The sequence below is a fragment of the Leptodactylus fuscus genome, chromosome 1, assembly GCF_031893055.1.
Source record: "Leptodactylus fuscus isolate aLepFus1 chromosome 1, aLepFus1.hap2, whole genome shotgun sequence".
NCBI lineage: Eukaryota > Metazoa > Chordata > Amphibia > Anura > Leptodactylidae > Leptodactylus > Leptodactylus fuscus.
Genome location: NC_134265.1, coordinates 324135056 through 324157749, shown reverse-complemented (window position 1 = coordinate 324157749; position 22694 = coordinate 324135056). Strand labels below are relative to the sequence as shown.

Here is a 22694-nt window from a genome sequence, read left to right as displayed (position 1 = left end):
GTTTCTAGAGTATAAAGAGAAACTGCGGTTTAGGGTTTTAAAGGGGTTTTCTGGGGCTTTTAAATTCATAGACCAATCCTGAACGCTGCTTTTGCTTCACAGGCCACATGACATCACGTTTGTTGGTCATTTGCCCAGAGCCCTAAGGATAGGTCATTACAAAGCCTGGAAAGCCCCTTTAATGTTTTCCTACAGATATAGGATGTAGGACACTGCGGACTACACTATATTTATATTATATGAAAATTTGATCAAAATCCGTCTCTTGACAATAAATGTGAACATATCTTACCATCTGAATCTCCTCTGGGGATAATTCATCTTCACCCCGACCATCATCCCACAGACCAGACGTGTTGTGCGCATCTGCCAACGTCCTCTCTGTAACATTGAGAACACAAAAACATCTGCTATATCAGAAAATATTAGCTACATTTTGCTGATGCTATCACACTACACAGAGGTAGCAGAGCTGAAATGGTCGCCCGAATACCTGTAGGTCTATGGAGAGCCACTGATAAGAGATCATAATGTAATGGGTTACTACACACAACAAACTCCGCTCTGTTACGTGACAAGGCTACAAAGATACTCGTATTAGGATACGGCAATGCAACCTTTATTGAAGAGTCACCGGCTGAAAACCTCGCTGCTGTCATTTTGCCAACTCAGATTGTGAATAAAAATGCCTTCCTTAGCAACAGTATCTAAGGGGAGAATGCAGCGAATATGCGCGTGGTAAAGTGGTCGAAAACAGATGTCTCCCAAATCCCCACACACCCCTCCCAAAAAAGGGAAGCCATAGAAAAATCACTGTGCGCAATATTTAGCAATACAACTCATAGGAAATACTCCATTTCTCCTGCTGACTTCGTATGAAGGGGCCAATAATCGGGGTCCGGGGTTAGGTTCTTAGCCCTTCAATGTCAGTGATAAGACGGCAAGAGGGCCCCTCATGCTGCTCCTTGGACAGTCACAAGGAGTCATACGCTGATATGGAGAAGATACTTAGGGGTTTTCTGATCCGAAATAGAATTGTTTTACGGATGATCTATCCACAGGATCTGTAGGAGACCTGTCGGGGGCGAATACCTGGACTCCTACTATTACATGAATATATAGCCATAATAGACTTTAAATTCTGCTTTTCTGATACACAGCTCCAATCCATAGCACTAAATGATAAAATTCTGGCCAACTGCTGCCAACACTAGGGGGTGCTATAAAAGTTCCCCACTAAAGGTAGTTATTCTCTATGTACAAGGGTTAAGCGATAAATATCTGTTTGTAGGGGGTGATAAATGATCGTAAGATGAAGCAGTCGCAAGTACCCCAAGTGAATAACGTGATGGTGTCCATGTCTGGTCACCACTTCATTCAATTCTATGGGACTGATTGAGATCGCGCTCCCACTGGTGCCAAAGCAGTGTGCACGCCCCCGTTTTACTCACATGGGGCACAGACCTCGAGCAATCAAGCACATATTAGACAAAATACATTTAGGGATCGGCATGGATTGAAAGCTAAAATCCAACAGAACAGCAACGTACTGGAGGGTCAGTGCCTCAAAATCTATTTTCGGGTTTCCTTTAGGATTAGGTGTTGCAGGTCTTCCTCTGCTGTCACATGGCGATTTTGGGCATGATTCCTATCGCAAGACAAAGATGGTTATGTCAGCCTGCAACGCCTGCATGAGCCCAAGGGAACAGGGTCGCAATGTGACCTTCGTGGTAACCTTGGGGTTATTACACAACCCTATTCTCTTGCATTAGTGCAGCTGTTGTAGTGCAACAGGAATAGTGGCCAAGATTGCCTAAATACTTAGCTCAACAGGAGCTCGATCAATCAGTCTTCAGAGGCTCCCCCTTGTGGTGGCTATAACCAGAATACTATGGGTTAAATTCTGTAAAATAACTGCAAAAATCATTACTCAGATCTTCAATCAACACCAATCCAGCATGGACGCTCTGGCAACCCCTCAGGATTGTTAACCAATCAAATATCTCTGCTGTCATGTCATACTACTGGCATCATGGCTGCCACACCATTCCAGTACTATGTCGCACGATACTAAGGCCGCAAGCCGTTCTCGCGCATGTGACCAGATGCACTAAGTGGTCAAGAGCTGCTACTACAAATGTGGCTTATGATTGGTTGATCACAAAAGGGGCATCATCACTTCTGATCTGGTGCGCTAGAACGGGAGACGGCGAAGGACATGCACGGTTTCAGTTTCCCTGTAAACCGCCAATAGAGGAGTAAACCGTACTATGAGAACCAGCACACTAAGGCTCTCACCTGCCGTCTCTTCACCAGGGGACTTTCCTTCTTCCTTTGCCTCCGGATTCGGCAGGGTGATGGTCTCTGCAGATGGAGACGACTTTAGCTTGTTGACTTGTTCTGGTTCTAATCGAGATCTGATCCGAGACAGACAAGACACATAGTGGTCACTGACGGAGCTAAACAGTGGTCATAAGTCACTGCACAATTTCCATATACACAGATACAAGGCTGTTCACAATGAAGGGCGGACATCTTTCTCAAACTCTTCTTTACTTCTGCCTCTATGGGATCCATATACTAGGTTTGCAGCCGCAAGAAACAGCCCTGCTCTTATTCAGGTGAATGGGAGCAGGGTTGCAGTTCCCAGCGCCATCACTATAGTGTATGGACCCAGAGGCTGTATACATTATTCGGAGCTCCATACACTCTAGTGGTGGTGCCAGGGAACTGCAGCCACACTTCCAATCACTTGAAAAGAAGCAGGGTTGCTTGTGAACGTATACGGTACCTTACGCTCAATAGTGTGGGGTCTGGTTATCGGACCCCAACCAATCTAACGGCCTATCCTGTATCAGACATCATCAGGTCCTGGACTTTGGGTTAATAAAAATGACGACAAGCAGAATAAAGCTTACAATCTCTTCCAAACGTGGTAATGGACAGGTCCAGATCCCCAGCACCATAAAGACATGTTGCTGGTTTAGGGGTCCCCTTTAAATCCATGCCTTTTGTTGTAGAGATAAGACTATACTGTAAAAGCACCAATAATAAAGAACGACAACATATACATATTTTATACCACATGCAAAGGATATAAACATTATGCCCATATTTTTTATTTTTAATCTCCAGGCAAGTTGGCAGAGCTGCGCCCGACCATGAGAGATTTATATTACGCCATGTATTTCGCTTCGGAAATAATTGGCTTTCCCATTAAATCTCCAATCGCACGTTCCTATTGTTATTATCTCACTTATGGAACATAATAGTTTTTAATTGAGAAGGAACAAACTGCCTGTGATGGCCGAGCACAAAGGAAATCTATTACCGGGATAAAAGCCTTCCTAATATCACATTAAGCCTTCTCTTATACCCTATGGGAGAATGGCAAACCACGCAGCACAACGTTCTGCCGAGGGAATCTTTTTGATGTTCAATATCGTCCATTTATTATAATAATAAAAAAAATCTTTTTATGTTTTATTTTACGCCGTCGCGGTCTGCTAAGCGTACTGTACCGAGGAGGGATAATAAGGTTTACTTCATTCCATATGAGAAGCCGCTATTAATGGCCGCCATAGGGCCCTGCATCATCCAAAAGAGTGCACTGGCTATCACAATGCAGATGTCTATGAAGATAACTACATAAGTACAAGTATTGTATGATGCAGTGGGCAGGCAGGGGAGATTTATCAATACACTGGTGTAACTAAAGGGGGCGCAGCTGTACTCAGGACAAGAAGCCAAGGGGGGCCTGAACAGGTCACCCATACCACACTAGGGATAGAGAAAATTCATTGATCTCCTCTTAGATTTCCTTGGATGGCTGGTGGTCTGTGCATCATATATTTATAACCCCTGCCCCCGGTGCACTGGAGCTACTTCCTGCTGGAAAGGGATAGAAGAAAAGCACCGATCAGCTATACAATTAACACCACCATCCTAATATTGTGGCCCTCCTTGTGCCACCAGATGATGTCTAGATAGCTCAGAGTTGGACTCCTCCTTCCATTGCTCCATGGTCTTTTTTTTATGCTCAAAGTCCTTTGCTGTGACTTACCTATTTGAAGCAATGGGAACACCCTCATTACTCCAAAGAGCACATTTACATGCTGACAAAAACAGTGATAACTCAGCAACGGAGACAAGGATTCACAAGGGGACGGCTCACATGCTGACCAATATATACCACCAGTGTTTCTGGCGTCTCATGTCATGGCTTTGCCATCTTTGATACTCACAATCGCTTCTTGTCAACCATACGTTTCACTCGGATGGCTCGCTGTTCGGAGTATAGTTTACACACCCCTGCACAGAGACAGAAAACAGAGCACGTTCAGTATTACAACAGGGTCTAGAACAGATATTACACCCTAAAGATCTGGGCATTGGTAAGCACCACCTAGACTAGGCGCAATCCTCAGCTTCATATGTAAAACTATCAGATGTGCGAGCATGGAGTCACTGGTGCACCTTACTGAGAACCTATTAAAATGACTGCTGACCGATCCTCTGTAACAAACCTACTTTTTAGATAGTCTTCAATGAAGTCCAAGACGGCTAGCCGATGCTCCTTCACTTGAGTAGAAATGGTCTCCTTACATGCTGTGGAAAAAACATACCTAAGTTTACTGGGCTGGAAATCTGAAAACGGAAAAGAAAGAAAATATGGGGCGTGGTAACATTAATTTATTAAAGGGATTGTCCCATCTGAAGGATCCTATCTATACTGCTAGCTTATGTGGATTTAAGACTTTTCCTAAATACATTGCTTTATCATAACTGCTTTGTTTGGCCGCTGAGATTATTCACTTCATTGTTTACACTGCATTTCCATAACCACAGACCTGGGGATGATCTTATCTCTCCGCCCCCTCCCTGCTCTCAGGAGGGGAGGGGGGCTGAGTGCTCAGAGAAGCTTGTATTTCTGAGCTCTTTATCTGTCTCGGCTCTTCCAGTTATCAGTCGGCTAATTAAATTTTGCTGATAAGGGCTGAGACATGGAGTCCATTAAACACAGACCTAAAAGTGAGTATATTGCAAGCTGACTCTTAGTCCTGTGGCATGCATGTTTGGGATTCTCATCACCTAACAAATCCAGCTCTGCTACATCAGCTTCATATTGTGCATCTTCCAGTGACTGTGCTAATTTATTTACAACCATCCCTCATTACTGACTGAAAACAGGTACTGCTATGAAGAGAGCTAGCAGAGCAAGCAACACCCCGCTCACCAATTTACTGAGAAAACCAGGAAGTGAACAGGGCACACAGCCTGCTAGTTGGTGAATGGGCGAGTTGAGAAAATCCCTTTAAGTTTGTGGGGAAACCCCCCCTCCCCCCCCATTAAATTAAAGGAAACCGGTCATTTCTTGCTCTTCCTATGCCTAGGTGTCCACTAGGTGGTCCTACTCAGGGACTGAAGGTGACCAGGGCAGCTGCTTCTCCTGCCTATAGCACTCCATTCACATTAATGAGCAGTCTGACTGCTACTCTACCTAATCTGCCTTCATTTCACTGTCATCTAAAACGTTCCCTTACGATATCTATTCTAGGACATCTAGGAACAGCAAAAAGAAGAATAATACATCTGCATGAATGAAAAAGAGATTGGGCATATCAGTATTTTCTCATTACTACATGGCTACCCGAGTAGCATACAGATAAGACAGCGCCTAGAGATAGAGGAGTCACATGGATGGCGACTGCATTGCTGTGATCACACTGCTTATTGCTATGGAAGACCATTCACTATACACAGCCCAAAATTGCTTGGTATGACCCTAGTGCCCGGGCGCCCTTGTACTGCTCCGTGTAAAATTGTTTTCATTAAATTCACAGAGCTGGAATAGAAATACAAGGATATAGAAAAGTTATGTGTATGGGGAGGACTGGTTATTTCTGGGACAGTGACAAGTAAATAGATGTCGGATCTAGGCTCAGGATATATAGGATAAGAGAAACAGAGAGGTTAGGATTGTACTTAAAGGGCCACTGCGCACAATCTTCAGTTCACTCTGTACGATCCATGACGTCATGGTGGTACAAGTCAGAGTGTAAATGTCACTAAGGGGCGTACTAAACGTATACATACTGGCGGCTACCCATGCTGTAATGTATGGCTGTAGCATAGTGGATGAGATTTCACTAAATACAGGTTTTATTAACAGCTTTACAATCAAAGGGTTAAAAGCTGCAGGAGACCCCTACAAGCGCTGCAGCAAAAATACCCAATTTTGGTTCGTTTCTGCAGTTTTTTAGATCGCCATTGTCTATCTGCGGGCGTAGGAAGAGCCTCCCTGAAATCAGGTGACTGCAACAATAGCCTCCACTTGCCCCTGCCAGCAGAAAATGGAGGACTTCTGAAGGATTTCTATAAAGCTGTTTGCCAGTCTGCAGGATTTTCTACAATTTTTCTAGGTCCAGTATTGTTTTAAGCAGCGGCAAGATCATTCTCAAAGCTGTACAGTGAAAGGATTTATCCACGTCAGCTTCTGCCCCTAGTGGTGACAACTGTAAGGAACCTTAATACCTCCGGCCTTACTTTCTTACGCAGCTGACTTAATCCCCCTCTCTGCAATGTTCATTTACCACATTATGACGTTGCTTCAGTCACCGCTTTCTATGCTTTAATAGCTGCTGCTCCACGGACTATTTTTCTCTCCCTAACACCGTTCCTGAATAATCAGTGCTGTTAGCTTTGGCGCCTGATGTGTTAACTGGACGCTGTAATGTTGAGTGGATGAGGTCTTGTCAGAAAGTCTTCAAACACCAGAATATAATAATTGGAGGCCCATGGGAAGTGAGCAAACAAACCGTTTTACTCTCTTCTGACATGAGCCCTGGTCCTCTTCAGGCCTCCTTAATGACGTAAGGGACTGCTGTGACAGGACACTTGTATCTTTGAGTCACGACTCTACATGGTCACTTAAGCCATAATCAAAGGCCTAAGTGGTCCCTGACATCATTCAGGAGGCCTAAAGTTGAGGAAGATCAGCATTAGAGCACAAGGGAGGTGAGTAATACTGTTCTTTAGGTTTGCTCACCTCTCCTGGGCATCTGCTCATTATACTATGGGGTCTGAAAAGATCCCATAGTATAATAGCCGTACATTTTCGAAATCATATTGGTTATCCGGATTGACGGTTTTGATTATTTTTCAATGAACTGTCCAGTCTTATGTTAAAGAGTCTAGTTACCATATCAGACACCAAAAGTAACAGCACCAATTGCTCAGGAGCGTGCACAGGTTATACAGGGCACGGTCACCACTGTCGGTATTATTGTATATCAGGACTCACCTTCTGTTCTCAGCTGTTGAATGGCGTCAGAACACGCTCTCATGAAGGTCTGCGCATCCTGATCGATCTGGTCGCGTTCACTGTCCGTCATACGAGAAAATTTTGACATTTGACTAAAAAGGCAAAAAATAAGAAGGCAGAAATGGCTTATTACATTAGAAAGTCCAGCATTACTGATTACGTGTACGAATACGGGCAGACTGAGGGGCTCCTTTAGAAGACGTATTTATGGTCTATCTTCTCATCCAGTTTTTGCCATTAAGGTAACTGGTTATCAGTAGAGGCAGAAAGGAATATATTGGGGGTAATTACGGTAACTAAGACCGCCAATTTGAACACCAGTCTTAATCCTTACCTTTCCTATTTTCTTTTACACCCAGGAAAAGAAAATAGAACAGCATACCCATGTGTCTGAAGGGTTGTGTTTTCCGTTCCCAGACTTATTTCTGTCGAGTGGTGGGGTTCGCTGAGACCAATCAATGACCCTGAAGGTTGTGGGCAAGGAACTGGTGACATCACAGGTCCCTCTTCATCGACCACCATTTGTCACAGACCGTCAGGCAGAGGAGAGTTATAACTTTTTTTTCTCCTTATTTTACCCCCACTCTATGGATCACTTCAAATCCTGGACAACCCCTTTAAGAGGCTCCAGCTGTGTGCCAGAACTAGCGTAGATTTCGGATATAACTCACAACAGTTTTCCGCCAAAGGTATCCCTGGCCCAGCCACTAAGGATTCACAACCCTATTCTGTCCCAGTCTTAAACTGCAGTTAAGTACATCTTTGGCTAGGTTCTAGGGTTGAGCGATCAGGATCGGAAAAAAAAAATCGGATCCCGATCGAGCAAATTTCACGATCACAATCGGCTGGAAAATGATTGAAAATCAGATTCTAAAAACGATCCTGAAATCTCAAGATCGGCTCAACCCTAATCCATAAACATAAAGTAACTAGGGTTCAGCGATCGGGAAAGATCGGATCCTGACCTGCGATCGAGCAAATTTCACGAGTGCGAGGAAAATGATCAAAAATCGGATTTTAAAAACGATCCTGAAATCTCAAGATCGGCTCAACCCTACTAGGTTCACATCTCTGTGTTTGGGCTTGGGAACCCCCCAAACAGAAAACTTAATCCGCTTAAAAAAAAAAAAGTGATTACCTTAGTACCGTGGCCCCACAGATTATAATGGGGTCGACGTGATTCCGCCTTAAAAGAGCAAAAAATGCAAAGAGAAAAGCGCTTGCGCAGATGTGAACCCAGCCTAAGAGACAAATCAGGGTCATGTGCCTAGGATGTACGGACGGGTTCACACTTGCGCCCACTCTCTGCTTTGCAGGTTTTCATCTTCTGCTCCAGAAACTGGACAGGAGACCGAAACCGGCAGTCATTTTCCAAACCCATTCATTTGAATGGGTTTGGAAAGTGTCCGCCCGTGAGAGTCGCAGCGGAGACCAGAAGACGCTCATGGGCTGACACTGACTGCCGGGTTTCCGTCTCCTGTCCAGTTTTTTCGGGCAGAAGACGGAAACCCACAAAGCGGAGACTGGGTGCAGATGTGAACCCGCCCCACCACTGCTATGCTAGTTTTTCGGTGTAGCAGAAATTCCCCCGATGTGTTTTTGCCAAGTACTCTGGGAACCACCAGCTCCTATATTTAGTGCAGAGACTGCAGGGCAGCTCATGACACTCCATCCCATAAGTTTGGCAATGTGATGCGCCCGATTCCCTGCAGAATCGTACAGGCAAAATTTGCAGCAGATTTCTTTGCACATCCCCATGTATTCCAAGCGGATCTGATCACGGATTGTGCTTTGGATACGCTGCACATTTTACCTCTGCTACACCATGGTGGTAAACTCTGGGGCGCCTGGTACTGTAACACATTGCAGGATTGACCTGCGCCAATCTACAAGGAATCGGCCACATCTTAATTTTTCCTTACAGTGCCCACAAAGTGTATAGATATTTTACAAATCTCATCCGCACGCTGAAAACATTTTCTATGCAGAAAAATGAGCCCACTCTTGTTTTTGGCGCATGTGAACTTGCCCCAAAGGGGTTAGAGGGCTTCAGTGGTGGGGTATAATGTATAAACAGTCAGATACAGAATAACAGGAGGCCGTTAGGTAAAATTGTCTGAAAACGTCTAAATACAATGAGGTGAATGCGAACAATGAACTATGGCAAGTCAGGGCGGCTCTTCAGAAATCCCATTACAGCAGTTCCCTTTCACTAGTCATCTGTACAAAAAGCTGAAGAATCGCGGCTCAGACGGTAATGTTCTCCATAGTCCATCATCCGCTGCAGTAACAGATTGGCTACCTCCATGTTCCTCAGGTTATAATGTAAGGAAATGATAAGTGTGCGACATTAACCCCTGCGTCTGAGCTCCGCAGGCTGCTATACATCAGCACACAATATATAGCCATGGGCCAGCTCATCCGGCCCACCACACAGGCCATAGATCTTATCTTATGCCGGGATAGCCAAATATAAGCAGCCGGAGGGATCCGCCGATACAGGATGATGATCCACCGCGCCATTCATCTGCTGGATTCTCATTTTACACTCCTCTGAAGAGGCTGCACCAGTCGGCTGTAAAATTGAATGGAGTTGCGGAGAGGCTTATGGGAGCGCAAGTCACGGAAAGAGAAAGATGATGAACAGGACGATCTAAAAATATCTGATAAAATAGAGTCAGCCAGTCATTGCAGACACATTATACATTTATATAGCTCCAACATACACTACGGCATTGTACAAAGATGGTTATTGCTAACATCAGTCCCAGGAACCATTGGAGTGCACAATCTAAACACCAAAGTAATCTATCAGTAAGTTTTTGGAGGAAAACCATAAAAAAAAGATTTTATTTTTTTTTTTTTTTTTTTTTTTTTACTGTCTCACACAGGGACTTGACCCTGGGATCACTAAGGGCTCATTCACATGGGGCAGATTTTGGCGCTGAATCCACCTTACAATCCGCCACCTCACAATAGAGGTCTATGGAGACTGCTAGCTTCGTTTTTTCCGTGAGCGGTATATGTTGCCGCTCATGGAAAAAAGAAGCGAGCTGCCCTTTCTTCAGGCGGATTCCGCAGCCGATTCAGCCCCGGCGTCTGCCTCGCGGCGGCACCCTCCGTACTAGGCCCATTCATTTGGGCTTACTCTGGAGCGGGAAACAGTGACTGTTGACTCTGTGACAGTCGTGGCAGGGCATTTTGGCTCTATTGTGACATGGCTTTTGTGACGCGGCTGATTGTGTCACAATCAGGACCAAAACCCGCCAATCCACTCACCGTGTGAACTAGCCCTTAAAGAGGATCTTTCATGTCCTCCTGCACATGCGGTTTTATATACCGCTAGAAAGCTGACAGTGAACTGAATTCAGGGCATGGTTGGCTTTCTCATTATGTGACCCAGGGCTGGAGATATTGGTACCATTACCGATCCCTGCCCACTGTCAGAAGGGCGTTCCTGACAGTCTAGCTGGGCTGTGAGGAACGCCCCCCCCCCCCCCAACTGTAATCGTCCATAGCGCTGTACTGTCAGAGGGGGCGTTACAGCAATGCTGCTAAACTGGGAGGAACGCCCCCTAGTACAGGGCTATGGACGATTACAGTCGGGGCGGGGGGCGTTCCTCACAGCCCAGCTAGACTGTCAGGAACGCCCTTCTGACAGTGGGCAGGGATCGGTAATGGTACCAATATCTCCAGCCCCAGGGCACATAACAGAAGAGCTGACAGCGCGCTGAATTCAGTTCACTGTCTGCTTTCTAGCGGTATATAAAACCGCATGTGCCAGAGAACATGAAAGGTTCTCCTTAATCTTCTGTATTATATACTGCAATACTTCTGTAGTGAACTATACTGTAGATAGACTCCCAATATGTAATAGGAGATCGCAGCCATCAACTGGTCCCATAGCGGCCATTGAAAATCCTTAAAACTCCACACCGTTGAGGATCAGTGGGTCTACCCCCCCCCGCCCGATGCTATTATAGCGATTGATCATGGTACCTGAAGGGGTTAATCTGCCAGAGTCAGAGTATTTGCACCTCCTGCATCTAGCCCCTGTACCCGCTACAGGACTGAGCTGTACTAGGACCGCGCCGAGGGTTAACGAAAAACTCAGTGCAGCATAATAATACAGAGCAGAGCGGGAAGGGGTTAAGCTCCACACTTGCAGGTTCTGATGCAGTTACGTAAAGCCGGCCATACACATTACATTTTCAGCCACATTAATGCTGCAAACGTTCATTCACGGCTGACCGAAGGCGGACTTTAGTCTTCCAAAAGCAGATCAGTCATGCTGGATATTTTCCGCTGACTGGCGGCCAAAAATAGCGTTTGGCGGGTTTCATCAGCCAACTTGTGCAGGCTCACTGGGGTGCGTTTATTAAGCCTCTTGCACCTTGTTTCATCCGATTCTGCCTCTAGTTTATAGCTACGCTGTGTATGAAAGATTGTGGACGCAGCAACTAAACTGTTAATGTAGATGGCGGGATCTCATGGCCGTCCAATATCTGATGCCCAAGTCATAGCCAAAATATGAAGATCAGCCATTCCATTAACTTGGTTTTAAATGGAATAAAAAAACTGCACCAAAGACTGCATGTGTGATTGACCTCATGCACACGAATGAGTGTGCATGCCGAAATGCAGTTACGCTCGGTTCACACCTGCGTTCGGCACTCCGTTCTGTGGTTTCCGTCTTTGCATGCAAGACGACGGAAACCACAGACTGGGTCCGGCCGTGAGCGGCGGTGAGCGTTTTAGGCTCTCTGCCACGAAACCGTTTTTTTTATCCGGACACAGAGTACTGCATGTCCGACTGTGTCCGGATTAAAAAACCTGGTTTCGCAGCGGAGAGCATAAATCGCTCACCGCCACTCACAGCCGGACAGCTTTCTCACCCATTCAAATGACTGGGTGAGAAAGACTCCTGCAGGTTTCCGTCTCCTGCCTCTGTTTTGTGCAGGAAACGGAAACCTGCAGAACGGAGACCGGGAACAGATGTGAACGAGTCCTTAGATGACAGCCGGCCTTCCACCCTCCATTCATTTCAATGGGGTGTTCTGTTCCGTTCCATTTTCACATGGCTTGATAGGACATCCCTCGAAGGAGCCTCAGGCTGAATACTTGGCCATGTTCGTCCTTCTTACAGGTAAGACGCTAATATACTCATGCGATATCCTGATATTTTTTGACATGTTAATACATTTGCAGTATGAGGATAGGATAATATCAAACTACTAAAAACAGCCAAGAAAAGTCTGTGAAAAAAAGTCTCATCTACTAAAACCAGATATTGAAGGAGAAGACATTTTTATCAAACCTAATTTTATTTTCGGATTTTTTCCACCTATTTTCTATACATGATTAGGGGGGCAGCCCGAGTTCTCCACTGTTCTATAACAGCACTTGGTGATACGCTTTACAGCATAGTCATGCCATAGGCAACAATAGTCTGGAGTCGACTCATTGAGGTCTATCAGAGAGGTTTCTAGACATGTTCTCTGCAGGGAGGCGAGTAGCTAAGCCGTGACATTATCTATAGAGGTGTTATCTTCTATTGTAACACTGTCTGTGAAATACATAAGGTGACTGCCGCAAAGTAAGCCCCGACATAGTTGGCAACAACAGAAATGGGACGCTGGCTATATATACGGCTACGGGAGCGGCCAAGGTGTGACTCTCCTTTGACTAGGCAGTTACAGTAAGGAGGGATAAAGAAAAAGTAGAATAGGCCATTTTTGGTGACACATTCCCTTTAACATGCCAAAGAAATGAGAACCTGTAGAGAGCCGGAGCAAAATAAAAGAATGGAACAAGCCAAAAACTTGACAGTCGTGCTAAAGTGTAATATAGATGAATGTTTGGGAAGAATATCGAAATGGGGTTAGCACCTACAGTACCACAGCGCCATCTGCTGGACAGTGATAGCATGTGCAGTGTGAAGAATAACAATTGTATAGAACAGGATGTAAAGCTCCAAGATCTGAGGCTCAGTCTCGTATATTTGTAGATACAGCTTATGTAACTAATAATACAGGCTCATGCACCAACCCAACTCCAGACTCTGATTTAGTCTCCTTTATAAATGTCTGTCAGAAGCAGTAAAATCCTCAGATACATAGGACAGGTCATAAGTATCCGATATGTGGGGTCAGACCCTGCACAGATCACCTATGTGGCAGCCTTTGGGGGCTTGAGGTTATAGCAGTGGATGGGTAGCACATGCAGGCTCTCCTATTCAGGTAATGGCAGCAGAGGTGCAGCCCTGTCCACTGTATAGTGGTGGTGCCAGGAACTGCAGCTCAGTTCACTTGCAAATGGTTAGTGTATTCAAGAACAATGAGCCCTGAACGTGTTTCTGGCGACAGACTCCCTTTAAGACCGTTTAGTCTGGATCCACCAGAACCCAGCCCTGCAGACAGATATGCAAATTATCTCTTTGGAGCAATGAGAGCGTGTCATTGCTCCAGAGTAGTAAGTAGGTACACACTCCTTGAGTCAAAGAGCTCATATGCACATTGACAAAAATGGCAATATTTCAGTTACAGACTCACAAGGGGAAAACACCGTTTGATACTCGTGGCCCTAACCTATCTGCAGGACTGAGCTGACAAACTCTATTTGAGACTATATAGTGTAAGAGACTACACGCACATGACAAGCTGAGCTGTGATTTAAAACATATGGATGAGATCCGTATACCGTCCCGTGCCTCCAGAGCCCCATTCACTTCTCTATGGGTTCATAATGGACAGGAACAAGACCAGTCTTGAGGTTTGCCCCGGTCTCAGTGCCTCATATACTGGCCAGTTCTAATGGTACAATGTGTTTGCTAACTGTAAGAAGGCTAATGGAAGTTTAGAAAACCCTTGTACAAGTATGTTCGCGCAGCTGAGAACAGTTTTGCTGGTTAGAGAAGCTATAAAACTGAACTTCCTTTGAGCTAGTTGAGAATCTGGAGCATTACATTTGTTGGTTCGATTAAACTCTCAAAATGTCCAGAAAAAGAGAACTTTCATGTGAAACTCGACAGTCTATTCTTGTTCTTAGAAATGAAGGCTATTCCATGCGAGAAATTACAAAGAGACTGAATATTTCCTATAGCTGTGTGTATTACTCCCTTCAGAGGACAAACAGGCTCTAACCAGAGTAGAAAGAGAAGTGGGAGGCCCCACTGCACAACTGAGCAACAAGACAAGGACATTAGAGTCTCTAATTTGAGAAATCGACGCCTCACAGGTCCTCAACTGGCAGCTTCATTAATAGTACCCGCAAAACGCCAGTGTCAACGTCTACAGTGAAGAGACGACTCCAGGATGCTGGCCTTCAGGGCAGAGTGGCAAAGAAAAGCCATATCGGAGACTGGCTAATAAAAGGAAAAGATTAATATGAGCAAAAGAACTCAGAGGAAAAAAGTTATGGACAGATGAATGAGAAGTTTGAGGTGTTTGGATCACACAGAAGAGACTCGGAACAACTGAAAAGATGCTGGAAGAGCCTGACGCCACCTGACGCCATCTGTCCAGCATGGTGGAGGGAATGATGGTCTGGGGCTGCTTTAATGCTGGTAAAGTGGGAGATTTGTACAAGGTAAAAGGGATTTGGAATAAGGAAGGCTATCGCTCTATTTTGCAACACATGACATTCCCTGTGGACAGTGCTGGATTGGAGCCAATTAGATCCTACAACAGGACAATGACCCAAAGCACACCTCCAAATTATACAAGAACTATTAAGGGATGAAGCAGCAGCTGGTATTCTATCTGTAATGGAGGGGCCAGCGCAGTCACCAGATCTCAGCCCCATTGAGCTGTTGTGGGAGCAGCTTGACCGTATAGTACGCAAAACATGCCCATTAAGCCAATCCAACTAGTGGGAGGGGCTTCTGGAAGTGTGGGGGGAAGGTCTCCAGATTATCTCAGCAAATTATCAGCTAGAACGCCAAAGGTCTATAAGGCTGGAATTGCTGCAAATGGAGCAAAGTCTCAAGGAGAAAATTATTATTTCAAATAAAGATCATCACCTCTAACCTTGTCAATGTCTTGACTATAATCTCTATTCATTTTGCAACTCATTTGATAAATAAAAGTGTGAGTTTTCATGGAAAACACAAAATTGTCTGTGTGACCCCAAACGGTAGTATATATACACTCACCGGCCACTTTATTAGGTACACCTGTCCAACTGCTCGTTAACACTTAATTTCTAATCAGCCAATCACATGGCGGCAACTCAGTGCATTTAGGCATGTAGACATGGTCAAGACAATCTCCTGCAGTTCAAACCGAGCATCAGTATGGGGAAGAAAGGTGATTTGAGTGCCTTTGAACGTGGCATGGTTGTTGGTGCCAGAAGGGCTGGTCTGAGTATTTCAGAAACTGCTGATCTACTGGGATTTTCACGCACAACCATCTCTAGGGTTTACAGAGAATGGTCCGAAAAAGAAAAAACATCCAGTGAGAGGCAGTTCTGTGGGCGGAAATGCGTTGTTGATGCCAGAGGTCAGAGGAGAATGGCCAGACTGGTTCGAGCTGATAGAAAGGCAACAGTGACTCAAATAGCCACCCGTTACAACCAAGGTAGCCAGAAGAGCATCTCTGAACGCACAGTACGTCGAACTTTGAGGCAGATGGGCTACAGCAGCAGAAGACCACACCGGGTGCCACTCCTTTCAGCTAAGAACAGGAAACTGAGGCTACAATTTGCACAAGCTCATCGAAATTGGACAATTGAAGATTGGAAAAACGTTGCCTGGTCTGATGAGTCTCGATTTCTGCTGCAACATTCGGATGGTAGGGTCAGAATTTGGTGTCAACAACATGAAAGCATGGATCCATCCTGCCTTGTATCGGTAACGGTTCAGGCTGGTGGTGGTGGTGTCATGGTGTGGGGAATATTTTCTTGGCACTCTTTGGGCCCCTTGGTACCAATTGAGCATCGTTGCAACGCCAAAGCCTTCCTGAGTATTGTTGCTGACCATGTCCATCCCTTTATGACCACAATGTACCCAACATCTGATGGCTACTTTCAGCAGGATAATGCGCCGTGTCATAAAGCTGGAATCATCTCAGACTGGTTTCTTGAACATGACAATGAGTTCACTGTACTCCAATGGCCTCCACAGTCACCAGATCTCAATCCAATAGAGCATCTTTGGGATGTGGTGGAACGGGAGATTCGCATCATGGATGTGCAGCCGACAAATCTGCGGCAACTGTGTGATGCCATCATGTCAATATGGACCAAAATCTCTGAGGAATGCTTCCAGCACCTTGTTGAATCTATGCCATGAAGAATTGAGGCAGTTCTGAAGGCAAAAGGGGGTCCAACCCGTTACTAGCATGGTGTACCTAATAAAGTGGCCGGTGAGTGTATATATGTATACAGTACACACACATACTAAATACAAAAATATACACATGCACATATTAAATACATGTATACACACAAGACACTGAACAAACACATGTACACATAGCGGACACTCACCTGCAGGCATTGATGTAATCCTTCCTGTGTTCTAGAAGAAAATCCTTCAGTTTTCCAATATTGTTGATCTAAAACAGTAAAGAAAAAAAATATATATGTAAAAAAAAATATATAGGAAACGCAGGGAAAAAAAAGGAAGAGGCCGCCAATCATGTAAATGAGACTAGAGGCCGCCTTCCTCCCCATCACCTTTTTGGAGTAGTTGTTCGGGTGACGGGCCAGCCCATAAACTCTGCTATATCCACAAGGGGGAGGTGTCGCCATATCTGTTGTGAAGTTACTGTATATACTCGAGTATAAGTCGACCTGAATATAAGCCAAGGCCCGTAATTTTACCACAAAAAACTGGGAAACTTATTGACTCAAGTATTTTTTTTGCTGGACTCGAGTATAAGCCGAGGGGGGCTTTTGTAGCACAAAAACTGTGCTGAAAAACTCACCTTATACTTGAGTATATACGGTACTTAAACTATTAGTCAGAAAGACTGAAAACTCAGGAGACATCTTTGCGGTACATCCTGGTAGACAGTTATATATGACAAGTAGGACCCCGGAATTATCCAAATCCTTATTCTCAAGAAGTGACCAGATTAGGAGCCTATACAAGAGCCAGTGACAAGGTAGCATTATAGGACAATTTCCATCATAGACGTATCCTCAGGATATGCCAGAAATGTCTGATCGAGGCGCCCACTAGTGGTAACTGCAGAAAGCCACACTCATAGGTTTTATTCTAAGTCTATAGACCTGTATCTACCTCCAAACTGCTTTCACGGACGCAGGAATCAGACTGGGAACCTTGTTTGTTACCTCCTTGCACAATGCGTTTTTTGGTTTTTTCATGTGTTTAGCAGATCCAGAAAGGATGGCCATTCATTTACATAGAGATCAATGCCTTACTGAAGTATACAGTATCTTGACTTCAGTAAGGCATTTGATAAAGTATCACATAACCTTCTTATTGAAAAAATGATTAAGTATGGCTTTGACAAAAAATCAGTTCGGTGGATTCACAACTGGCTTAATGATCGGGCACAACGAGTAATACTAAATGGCTACACATCCAACTGGAAGAAAGTCAAAAGCGGGGTGCCGCAGGGCTCTGTTCTGGGCCCAGTACTTTTTAATATCTTTATAAATGATCTGGACGATGGAATTATTGGGGAACTCATAAAATTTGCAGATGATACGAAGATAGGAGGAATAGCCAACACTAGAGAGGAGAGAGAGTGTATTCAAAAGGACTTAGACACACTGGAACAATGGGCTGAGGCGAACAAAATGGTATTTAATAGGGACAAATGCAAAGTTCTACATCTGGGTAACAGAAATGTAAAAAACATATATAGTATGGGAGGAATAGAACTAAGTGATAGCATAGGGGAAAAGGACTTGGGCATAATAGTAGATCACAAATTCAACATGAGCCAACAGTGCGGTGCTGCTGCAAAAAAGGCTAATAAAATTCTGGGATGTATTAAGACAAGCATTGAATCTAGATCAAGAGAGGTAATTATTCCGCTGTACTCTTCCCTGGTCAGACCACACCTGGAATACTGTGTACAGTTCTGGGCGCCTCAATTCAAGAAAGACATCGATATATTGGAGCAAGTCCAGAGAAGAGCAACCAAAATGGTGGAAGGTCTGCAAACCATGTCCTATGAGGAGCGGCTAAAAGAACTGGGATTGTTTAGTTTGCAGAAGAGAAGGCTGAGGGGAGATTTAATAGCAGTCTACAAATATCTGAAAGGTAGTCACAGTGCAGAGGGATCTACCCTATTCTCATTAGCACAAGGAAGTACAAGAAGCAATGGGATGAAACTAAAGGGAAAGAGATACAGATTAGACATTAGGCAAAACTTTCTGACAGTGAGGGTAGTGAGAGAGTGGAATAGGCTGCCACGGGAGGTGGTGGGCGCTCCATCAATGGAAATCTTCAAGCGGAATCTGGATAAACATATAGCTGGGATGATTTAGGAAAACCTGCACTCGCAGGGGGTTGGACCCGATGGCCCTTGAGGTCCCTTCCAACTCTACCGAAAAAAAAAAAAAGGAAAAGGTTTTTTTTTCAGCATTGATCTCTATGTAAACAGATGGCCATCAGTTTGTATCCATTTAATGGATCTTCTAAATGGAGGTTTTTTAAAAAAAAAAACAAAAAAAAAAAAAAAAGTGATGTAAGTGGGCCCTACTATAGGAATCACAACAAACACACAGCCCACTAAAGCAAAGGGCAGCACCGATGACTGAAGGACCCCATTGACTATGAGTGACTGAAGCATAAAAAGTGTATTAAAAAGTAGTTTACACCACAAAAAGAAAAAAACAAAAACTATTAATAAACCCAAAAAATGAATACCAAAAAGGATTTGCTCTCTATTTCTTGAGAACATGAATGTGACCACAAGATGGCAGCAGAGCATGTGACATACTCCTCATACAGCATCTTAACACAAAAAAAAAAAGTCTCTAAAAACCACCCAAAAGAGAGTCCAATACAGGGCGGGTTCACACCTGCACCCAATCTCCATTTTGCAGGTTTCCGAATGGGTTTGCAAAGTGCCGTGACGCTCACGAGCGGACACTGACTGCTGGGTTTCCGTATTCTGCCGACAGAAAACGGAAACCTGCAAAATGGAGATCGTGCGCTGGTGTGAACCTGTATAAAGATGTACCAGGTTCACAATTTTTAATTTATTTTTTTCAAAAATTTCGAACAAAAATTGCAGGGAAATTTGGAGATCTGATCCACGTTACTCTGATACCTGTTCCCCAACTTCCTTAAAATTTGCTCTAAACGCACAAGAGCAAGGTTAGATGGGTGGACAAGTTCTGACAGTAGAAAGAATTGGGCATTATAGAGGAGCGAGTATATTTCATCGAATACTTCCCCTGTATAGTTATTGTTGTAAAACACGATAGTTCGACACCAGGACAGCTGTCCAAGGAGATATCGGTGTCAGGGTGAGCTGCAGCCTCTTCATTGAATAGCAATAGAGCGCCATACTTTTCTAGTGGATGTGCTTGGTATTGCATCTCTTAGCTGGGACTGAACTGTAAAACAGGTCATGTGACACATGAAGGCGACATCACTGGTCTGAGAAGAGGAAGCAGCCCTCACCTGAGCACCATTGCTACTTTAAGAAGCTGGCCTGTGGGGGTCCGAAGTGTCACACCATTATTGATCTGATATTTATGACCTAAAGGACAAGCTATCAATGGAAAACCTATTACGTACAAAAATAACTTAATAAAAAATTCTTCCCTGTAAACCCCATGGCACCATAGAATTCAACCTTCTGGACAGCTGTGAAATATATTAGTACCAGGGGCGTAGCTATAGGGGTGCATTGGCAGCCATCACTACAGGGCCCTGGAGCCTAAGGGGGCCCAAAGGCCTCGATACAACATAACATAATACCATACCTCCCAACTTTTGAAGAACTGAAAGAGGGACAAAATGTGCGGCGCGCGTAGCGCGCCGTGGCAAATTTAGCCCCACCCACTTTTGTGTTGACTCCGCCCACTCGTTAATTTTTCATGTGCCCGCACACAGTATAATCCTCCTACAGTCACCCGTAAATTATATGTCCCCCCTCTATCTCTCCCCCAGTTTCATATACACCCTTCATCTGCCCCCAGTTTCATGTCCCTCTTCCATCTCTGCCCCCAGATTCATGTCCCTCCATCTCTGCCCCCAGATTCATGTCCCTCCATCTCTTCCCCCAGATTCATGTCCCTCCATCTCTGCCCCCAGATTCATGTCCCTCCATCTCTGCCCCCAGATTCATGTCCCTCCATCTCTGCCCCCAGATTCATGTCCCTCCATCTCTGCCCCCAGATTCATGTCCTCTCCATCTCTGCCCCCAGATTCATGTCCTCTCCATCTCTGCCCCCAGATTCATGTCCTCTCCATCTCTGCCCCCAGATTCATGTCCCACATCTCTGCCCCCAGATTCATGTCCCTCCATCTCTGCCCCCAGATTCATGTCCCCTCCATCTCTGCCCCCAGATTCATGTCCCCTCCATCTCTGCCCCCAGATTCATGTCCCCTCCATCTCTGCCCCCAGATTCATGTCCCTCCATCTCTGCCCCCAGATTCATGTCCCCACATCTCTGCCCCCAGATTCATGTCCCACATCTCTGCCCCCAGATTCATGTCCCTCCATCTCTGCCCCCAAATTCATGTCCTCTCCATCTCTGCCCTCAGATTCATGTCCTCTCCATCTCTGCCCCCAGATTCATGTCCCCCATCTCTGCCCTCAGATTCATGTCCTCTCCATCTCTGCCCCCAGATTCATGTCCCCCATCTCTGCCCCAATGTCATGCCATCCTCTCCTTCATCTGCCCCCAGATTCACGTTCCACCTCCACATTAAACTTACCTTCTCCTCCGCTCCCTCGCCGCCTCTCTCGCTGACACATCCGGCTGAAGGAAGGAGCTGACACAGGTCAGCTCCTCGCTTCGCCGCTGCCCGCCTCTCTCCCTGACACACGCGGCTGAAGCTGCTCGCGTGCTCGCTTCGCCGCTGCGTCTCTCTCTCTCGCTGACACATGCGGCTGAAGCGAGGAGCTGACCTGTGTCAGCTCCTCGCTTCGCTGCTGCCGCCGGCTCCTGGCTTGTAGACGCGATGTACACGCCAGGAGCCGGCGGCAGCAGCGAAGCGAGGAGCTGACACAGGTCAGCTCCTCGCTTCAGCCGCATGTGTCAGCGAGAGAGAGACGCAGCGGCGAAGCGAGCACGCGAGCAGCTTCAGCCGCGTGTGTCAGGGAGAGAGGCGCGCAGCGGCGAAGCGAGGATTTGACCTGTGTCAGGTCCTTCCTTCAGCCGCATGTGTGTTCAACTCAGATCTGCGTCCTCTGGACGCAGATCTGAGTTGAAATCGGGACATACCTCCCTCCAACCGGGACCGCGGGACATGTCACCCAAATCGGGACTGTCCCGCGGAAATCGGGACGGTTGGGAGGTATGTAATACCAATATTATAGATAGCACATGGTAAGTGGGGTTACGCCTCTGATGGGGCAAAGGGTTCAAAGCCCATCTCCAGTCCATCGGGTAGGGGTTGCTACATCATATACAGGACAGAGGTCTGGAGAAGACATTGAAGCGATGGATGAATGGGAGGACAGGACCGCTCCTCTATAGATCCCGTAATGCTAAATTACCTATAAAACAGATCTCTCCCAATGAAAACCACAACATGTTGTTCAGGAACACACGAAAATAAAAGATAATGAAAGCGGAAAATGTTTCCAGCGGGCACCTTTAAAGTCGGGCCAGATCCAATCCTGCAGAGAGGGCTTTCATCTTTCACTAGAAATTGAAGTGGACGTTTAGAAGAAGATGGAGCGAGATCTGACTTTTTATTACCAGCATTTTTCGCCGTCATCATTTAGTCAAGATGTCTGATTTGTAGCAGGAGTAACATCTAATAGCAGAACCAGCTCCTAACACCCCCCTGCAGCTTTAACCAGGAGCATGTGACCAGAAAGTCATATATTACAAGAAGAAAGGCCTTGAAACCCCCAACCACATTTACACACATGACACCTAAGTAATGTATAGGGATATGCATTCAATACACCATTCACTAATCCAGGCACTCTCAATCTGGAGCTGGTTTCCAGCAGGCTCAGACAGGGTTAAAGAGGGGTTCTTAAAGGGATTAAAAACACCTATTGTAAAGAAAAATTCGTAGTATCAGATTGATAGGGGTCTAACACCTAATACCCCCATGAGCAGCTGATACACAGAGAATGGAGCAGACAGCGCTGTTCTCTGTGTAGAGGTAGAACAGAGTCAGTACAGCTTAGGATTCATTCAAATGAATAGGAGCTCATCTGCAGTACCAAATCTGGCCGCTACACAGAGAACAGCGCTG

General features: G+C 45.4%; 1 protein-coding gene across 1 annotated transcript in view; it reads right to left on the bottom strand.

Annotated features, from left to right (window-relative positions):
• STX18 (syntaxin 18) overlaps window positions 1–22694 on the bottom strand; it is a 100457-nt gene that overhangs the window by 28531 nt on the left and 49232 nt on the right. The window contains exons 2-7 of the mRNA XM_075260860.1: window positions 16811–16878; window positions 7304–7416; window positions 4531–4608; window positions 4245–4311; window positions 2299–2417; window positions 293–381 (exon numbers count right to left, since the gene is read on the bottom strand). Of these exons, the coding sequence (XP_075116961.1) occupies window positions 293–381; window positions 2299–2417; window positions 4245–4311; window positions 4531–4608; window positions 7304–7416; window positions 16811–16878 (534 nt within the window). The remainder of the gene's footprint in view (window positions 1–292; window positions 382–2298; window positions 2418–4244; window positions 4312–4530; window positions 4609–7303; window positions 7417–16810; window positions 16879–22694) is intronic.